At 45.3% G+C, this 8,097-nt stretch overlaps 1 protein-coding gene across 1 annotated transcript; it reads right to left on the bottom strand.

Annotated features, from left to right (window-relative positions):
- Positions 1 to 5,435: 5,435 nt before the first annotated feature.
- On the bottom strand, positions 5,436 to 7,620 carry LOC138241207 (autotransporter adhesin BpaC-like). The gene is made up of 2 exons (XM_069194264.1): positions 5,631 to 7,620; positions 5,436 to 5,539 (listed from the first exon to the last, which is right to left on the bottom strand). The coding sequence occupies exons 1-2, from the start codon at positions 7,561 to 7,563 to the stop codon at positions 5,529 to 5,531; spliced, it is 1,944 nt and encodes a 647-aa protein (XP_069050365.1). The 5' UTR covers positions 7,564 to 7,620; the 3' UTR covers positions 5,436 to 5,528.
- Between the last annotated feature and the right edge of the window lie 477 nt (positions 7,621 to 8,097).

Genomic DNA, 8,097 nt, shown 5'->3' on the forward strand with positions numbered 1-8,097 from the left:
AATGGGACCCAGCTATGCCAACATTTTTGTCGGCTGGGTAGAAGAACGCTTCTTCGCTTCCTACACTGGCTATGTCCCTGACCTCTACAAACGATATATTGATGACTGCGTCGGTGCCGCCACATGCTCCAACGATCAGCTTGAATTCTTCCTGCACCATTTCACCAACTTCCACCCGTCCCTCAAATATACGGTTAACATTTCTTCCACCACTCTTCCGTTTCTAGACATCCACTTGTCTATCAACTACCCCCGACTGTCCACTTCAGTTTATTACAAACCCACGGATTCACACAGCTACCTCCTGTACAGCTCATTTCACCCCAACCACACTAAAAACTCTCTTCCTTTTTCACAGTTCCTTAGGTTACGACGATTATGCAGCGACGACATCGAAATGCACGCATTTTTTATCAACAGAGGATACCCCAGCAGTGTGATTGACAGGGCCCTTGCCCGAGCCAAAAACACCCCCCGGACCATCAACCCGATCAGGAACTCCCGCCGTAACAACCGCATTCCTTTGGTGCTTCCTTACCACCCTAACACACTTCCTATCCCCAGGACCATTAACCAGAACTTTTCCATCCTACAGGATGATCCCTCCATTGGGGCCCTCTTTTCTGATCGCCCTATCATCTCATATCGACGACCACCTAATCTGCGTAACCTCCTTGTCCACAGCTCCCTTGACCGCCCTCAGCAACCATCCACACCAGGCACTTTCCCTTGCAAAAGAGCTCGCTGTATCACCTGCAAGTACACAGCCACCACCACACTCATTCAAGGCCCCTCAGGACAATTCCGGATCACCCAGACAGCATCTTGTACCTCCAGCAACCTTATTTACTGTATCTCTTGCAGTAAATGCCCAGCCATCTACATTGGGGAAACAGGAAGGAGACTCGGAGACCGCTTCAGAGAACACGTCAGGGCTGTGAAGATTAAAGATCTCTCCAAGCCCATTGTTTCTCATTTCACCTCTGACGGCCACGACCACTCTAATCTCTCCGTCTGTGTTCTCAAAGACGGTTTTCAGAACTCATACATCAGAAAGACCACCGAAACTAAAATTATTCTGCAGCTAGGATCACACATTCTCCCTTCCCTTAACGACAGATTACTGTTCTTTTAAATTTTCTCCATTCATTGGAAGTTTCATTTCACACCTCTCTGCACCCATTCTGACTTCACACCTCTTGATTGGCCTCTCTTTCTGTCCCCTGCTCCCGCCTCTCACTCCTCCTCCCTCTCAACCTTTGTTCTCCCGCTACTTTACCTTTGCCTACTGCCCTGTCTCTCTCACACCTGAAGAAGGCTCCACGGCCGAAACGTTGTGTTCTCTTTCTTCTTTTTTTCAGCATGGAATAAACCTATTACTAATTTATCTGTATTCAACATAACAATTTAATTCAAGCACATTGTGTAATGTATCGGCTGCCTTAACATATCTTAAGCAGCTCCAACAAAGACAGGTACACATCAAAGGACAGGACTTGGGACAGGACTTAGCAGATCTACACATATCAAAGGACAGCGACATAACAAAGGACAGGACTTGAGACAGGACCAACTGGTCAACTCATGCTACATATCAAAGGGCAAGACGAATACACATGAAGCAGTGAAACAAAACATCTTCCTGAGATCATACTGTATATAAGAGCTGGGAAACCCTTGCAGTTTCGTCTGTCCTGCGGGGCATGTCATTATTGAGCTCAATAAAACAACTGAATCCACAAAGACTGTGTCCTGCTTCTTGGATGAAGGATTTCCCACAACAAGGTCTATTATACATCAAAGATAGGTTTTACAGGTGTAGAAACTAGTAAATCAAGCCAATGATTTGGTTAAGAAATTTATTCTGAAAATACACATTCACACCTGAAAAATATGTATTTCAAATTATACATTGTATACAATCAATCGACAATCAATAATGGGCAATAATCATAAAAAACACAACTAGTCTTAAACTTCAGCTACAAATTCTGGTAACATGGCAATATACAGTACAGTAATGACAAACACAAACTAATTACATTAACACACTAACTCAAAACCACATTTTGATTCAAATATACATTTTAAAATGTACAACTTCTATATTTCCAAGAAAAAAAATATTACAATGGAAGTTAAGACAATTTATGTCCACAATTTGCAAACCCTGTCTTATTGTCCTAACAGAACTAGAAACCTATTATTGCATATGCATTCTTCAAGTAACACATTGCGTGCTCCTTTATTTCTTTTTCTGTTGATGTAGGGTGGGACTTCAGCACCGCAGCTAGGAGAAAATTATATAATATTACTTCCCAAATAAATAATGATTAATGTCTTCTTTAGTATAATCTAAAAAATGAACGGTTTACTAAGCTCAAAGCTGAAATAAATGTATAAATTTGGCTTGCATCATAGCAGTTGAGCGATAAAGTCTGTCCTAATTAAAGAGTACCCAAAGTTTGAAAGTACAACATAGAATAAGAATAATTAGAGAAACGGCAATGCGATTTTGTGTCATCTTCCCCATTCACACTATTTCCATGTGCCATTTTTTGCTTATTCACGTACTATTTTAATCAAAATAATATTAAGAAAGATCTGTATGTATTCAGATAGTATTATTATTATTCATACTTACTCGTCAAAAGAGGATTGCTGAGATATTTGCGGATAAATACTTCAATCTTCTACATTTGAAAAACGTGTCCAAAATGGTGACCAACGAATACTAGCAATGCATTGTGGTACAGTATATAACCGGAAAATATGCTGGGTTAGATATTTTCTCAACGTATGCGTTTATTAATGTTTTCAATATTATGGTTGAAATTTAACATTGATAATACATTGCGGCTATGTGCCCCCTGCTATGTGCTGATGTGCAATTTTAACGCATGCAGTTAGTAAGGATCGGTCACTGTTGTATGTATTATATATAATGACATGGAATAGGATGGGGACAGGCCTGGCATCACAGGGGGAGGGAGGAGTGTCGCCTCTTCAGTTTTGGGCAAAAAGATTTTCCTAACTTAATTAGCTCCCTAAAACAATAGTTGTACTTTGTCAATGGTCAGACAACACTAAATGACACTAACAGTCATTCAGACTGTTTGATGTGCAGGAGGGCTGTCCATCCAGGAACTGCACATATCAGTGTCGTTATTGAGTGTCAACATAACGATCCTGTTTGCTCAGGTGGACAGATTCCTTTATCATTATACTTAAAATCGTTATATAACTAGGACTAGTTATAGCAGTCTGTGCTTTCTGTTGGTTTTACAACAATTTTTTCTTAACGATTCAGAACCTCCATGTAGCTGCAAAAATGAACGCTTATGGTACTTTTCGCTCCAGGCAATACAAACCACGAGAGTGACGAAACTGAACTTCATCGCAAATACCAGATTGCTAGTCGTTATCTTCTATCATGAAGCGCTAATCAATGGCATAGCTGCGAGATTTCATTTGGGTAGCTGCACCGTACAGCTCCGTTTCAACCGAAATATCACCCCCCTCAGAATTTCAGACACCCACCTACAGATTTTTTGGGGGACGGGGTGTCCAGGAAATGGTATCAACTTTTCTCAAGAAATAAAAATAGAAACTCTATAGGCACTCAAACATTTTACTGTTTTTTTCAGGCAGGTGGCAAGATCCCCTCCGCAAAACCCTTGAATGGCAAGCTGTGGGCATTGATTCGTCGAATATACGTATATTCACGGTGAAAATACGGCTATACGTATATATACGTCGCCGCGACATATAATCAACGTTGAATTGCAACCGTAAAATCGACGACATTAATAAACGCATATATAACGTCGAAAACACATCTAACACAGTGCCTGAGGCTTTTTACTGTATGTATCGTGTGTTCCGCAACTAGGAGTATACGGCACTCTGCACAGTGTACGAAGTAAATTATTTTCGCAGTAATTAATTTACACATGTATAATATAGTAATAAATAAATAAATTAATTACTGCCGTATACTCTCGTGCCGTATATTTTCGCCGTGAATATACGTATATTCGACGAATCAATGCCCACTGGGCAGTGCGTGGCGTCCTTCTTTGATTGCTTACCTGGTTGTGGACGTTGGCCTGTTTCAAGACTTTGGTTGCCGAGCCAATCACCATCACTGTGAAGTGCAATGTTCTCGTGGGCACTGTCCATCTCCTGGAGTACAATTTGATTCTGGATGTTACTCAACATCCAAAAACAAACCACTGTCGCCCATTTGATTGACTCGGTCTTGTCTGCCTCTTCCTTGAAGAGTTTCTCATGCTTTAACTAAAATGTCTTTGGACATTTGATGTGCGACAAGTCCCACTCTCACAACACACAAAATAAAATCAAGGTTTTTGTGATGAACCAATACATATTCATTTCAGCAGGAGCGATGAAGCAAGCAAACATCTACCGTTAATTTATTAGGAAAAGCCATTTTGTCCAAAATGTTTGACAAATGTGATTAGCGGCACCGTGAGCTGCCCTGTCAAAATCAAAACAGGCTGCTCTCATGCAGAATAGTGTAATAATAATTTTGCAATCCTTTCCAGAGCAAGGAGCTGCAGTAACTCTTTCAGGTGACCTCAGTCATGTTCTTCAATCATGGCTCTTCATCCAGAGTAGGTCCTTCCAGACTCAGCCCCCACCAGCTAGTCAGCCACTTCATTATTTGCTTAATTAACCTAATTAAACTAGGGGTTCAGTTTCTCACATCCACTATACCTTAGTTACACACTGTTTTTCTAGAGACAGGGATATGGTTACTGGAAACTAAAGCAGTCACTGGGTGGAATCCTGGTTTGTGGCTCAAGCACAGACCTGTGTAATGATAGTACCAGCAGGGAACCTATGAAGCAGGGAGCAGTCCTAAGCTTTAGGAATGTGGTTCCCAATCCTGGGCCCGGGCCTGGGCCTGGCCCCCCCCACCCACCTCTCCATTTGTTCCCACCAAGCCCTCAGTTACACAAGTCCTTCATTGACCTAAGAAGGGGAATTGGAACAGTTTGTTCCCAGCTCTTAAACATGTAGAAGGTTTAACCATCCCATTTTGCAAGTGAAATAAAACCCTAAACTTGTGACTGGAATCAAATGCAGATATTCAATTGAAGCTTTACTTGATCTGGTTAAGCTGCGATGGAATGAAAACCAACAGGTATGTGGGTCACCGGGAGCAGTGGTTCCCACCCCTTTCAGATGCCTGCAGGAGGGCAAGCACTTGCACTCCAGATCTGCAAGTTTCCATTAACCTGGTGTCTGCTCCTGCTTTGAGGCACATATGGTGGCACAGATCAAAGCACTGGAAGGTAAGAATTGTAGGGCCTGTGGCAAGGGAGAGTCCACAAGCAAGTACAGAGCTATTTCTAAATGGCAACCATGAGGTAGGTGAGCACACAAAGCTGAACACATTCCCAGGCATCTGAATTATACAGGTTTATTGGCATCTCAAAGCAATCCAAGACCAGGGATTCACATAGTCCTCCAGTCACTCCAAACACTAAAGCAGTAACAGCTCACCAGAACCCTGCAAGAAAAAAAGTTAGGTCATGGCAAGAGAAAACGAGTAACAGTGCCACACAAAATGGAACAAAAGTGGAAGTCCACAATATTCTCACCCTCCACGTCCCCTTCAGCAGCAGTGGGGTCACCCTCCACGTCACCTATATCCCCTTCCAGGGAAGAGGGGTCTGCCTCCACGTCACCTTCAGGAGCAGTGGGGTCACCCTCCACGTCACCAATATCCCCTTCCAGTGCAGTGGGGTCCCCCTCAGCATCACCTTCAGCAGCAGTGGGGTCACCCTCCACATCACCAGTATCCCCTTCCAGTGCAGTAGGGTCCCCCTCAGCATCACCTATATCCCCTTCTAGGGAAGAGGGGTCTCCCTCCAGGTCACCTTCAAGAGCAGTGGGGTCACCCCCCACCTCACCAATATCCCCTTCCAGGGAAGAGGGGTCTCCCTCAACGTCACCTTCAGCAGCAGTGGGGTCACCCTCCACGTCACCTATATCCCCTTCCAGGGAAAAGGGGTCTCTCTCCAGGTCACCTTCAGCAGCAGTGGGGTCCCCCTCCACATCATCAATATCCCCTTCCAGGGAAGAGGGGTCTCTCTCAACATCACCTTCAGCAGTAGTGGGGTCACCCTCCACGTCACCTGTATCCCCTTCCAGGGAAGAGGGGTCTCCCTCCAGGTCACCTTCAGCAGCAGTGGGGTCACCCTCCACGTCACCAATATCCCCCTCCAGTGCAGTGGGGTCTCCCTCCAGGTCACCTTCAGCAGTAGTGGGGTCACCCTCCACATCACCTATATCCCCTTCCAGGGAAGAGGGGTCTCCCTCAACGTCACCTTCAGCAGCAGTGGGGTCACCCTCCACGTCACCTATATCCCCTTCCAGGGAAAAGGGGTCTCTCTCCAGGTCACCTTCAGCAGCAGTGGGGTCCCCCTCCACATCATCAATATCCCCTTCCAGGGAAGAGGGGTCTCTCTCAACATCACCTTCAGCAGTAGTGGGGTCACCCTCCACGTCACCTGTATCCCCTTCCAGGGAAGAGGGGTCTCCCTCCAGGTCACCTTCAGCAGCAGTGGGGTCACCCTCCACGTCACCAATATCCCCCTCCAGTGCAGTGGGGTCTCCCTCCAGGTCACCTTCAGCAGTAGTGGGGTCACCCTCCACATCACCTATATCCCCTTCCAGGGAAGAGGGGTCTCCCTCCAGGTCCCCCTCAGCAGCAGTGGGGTCACCCTCCACATCATCAATATCCCCTTCCAGGGAAGAGGGGTCTCCCTCAACGTCACCTTCAGCAGCAGTGGGGTCCCCCTCCACATCACCAGTATCCCCTTCCAGGGAAGAGGGGTCTCCCTCAACATCACCTTCAGCAGCAGTGGGGTCACCCTCCACGTCACCAGTATCCCCTTCCAGGGAAGAGGGGTCTCCCTCAACATCACCTTCAGCAGTAGTGGGGTCACCCTCCACGTCACCTGTATCCCCTTCCAGGGAAGAGGGGTCTCCCTCAACGTCACCTTCAGGAGCAGTGGGGTCACCCTCCACGTCACCTATATCCCCTTCCAGGGAAGAGGGGTCTCCCTCCAGGTCACCTTCAGCAGCAGTGGGGTCACCCTGCACGTCACCAATATCCCCTTCCAGTGCAGTGGGGTCCCATTCAATAGCTCTGGGGTCCCCCTCCAGGTCACCAACAGCCTCATCGGGAGAAGGAGGACTTTCTAGGGCATATGTGTACGCTTTAACGGATGATGGGACATCTTTCTGTGTTGCATCACTCATTGCTTTGTGAAGAACATTGATATGTAGACTATCTGGAAATGCAGCTGGACTGGCCTGAGCTTTTACCTCGTCTATCCTTTCCCCATGCTGTGCGTCACTGACAAACAAGTTGCTCTTCAATGCAGCCGTGTAATCGCTGCCATCACTCAGCTGCATTTCTTTCCAACGGGATATTCTCAGCCCGCGATCCACTAATGGAACTGCTGCCGTCAGTCCCAGCAGAAGCACATGCAGCAGAAACCAGCGCGTTTTTTTCCGTAACATCATTTTGTCCCACAAAGCTCGTGGAGGCAAGTGCGCTCCTCCGGTATTTATTGAACCCCCAAGCTGTCGGCATTAAATGTGGAAGAGCCCGGTGTTTTCACAAACATTCTCACGCGAGTAGAGGGAGTCAAATTGAAGACACTTTATTTCAGGTAATCGCAAATTACAAAGTGGGCTTCTGATTTGTCGTCTTTTCTCCAACCCGAAGGAAAACAGATGATAATGTAATTAAGGCGAGTATTTCGATGACGGAATTGGGAAGCTCTTTGTAGTCAAGTATTAATATGTCATTTCTTCTTACTGTTTGTTTTACTCACTTGTTTTGCTGTAGGTCTAATTCTTCTTGCATCATTTTCAGTCGTGTTGTTTGTCTAATTGTACACAGCTCAGAGTTTCTTTTTAAATACAATACTTTACTATATGTAATCAAGTATTTCGCCATTGAATGTGAGAAATTGATACATATTTCTTATTGTTACTATTAATGTTAGTAGTTTTTTGTGTCTTGCGTTTCGTTATTTCATACAATGTTTCCTT

This window comes from Lepisosteus oculatus, chromosome 9, assembly GCF_040954835.1.
Source record: "Lepisosteus oculatus isolate fLepOcu1 chromosome 9, fLepOcu1.hap2, whole genome shotgun sequence".
NCBI lineage: Eukaryota > Metazoa > Chordata > Actinopteri > Semionotiformes > Lepisosteidae > Lepisosteus > Lepisosteus oculatus.

Bases quoted from the DNA above. Each gene is read 5' to 3' on its own strand.
- LOC138241207 (XM_069194264.1), bottom strand. From the start codon at position 7,563: ATGATGTTACGGAAAAAAACGCGCTGGTTTCTGCTGCATGTGCTTCTG.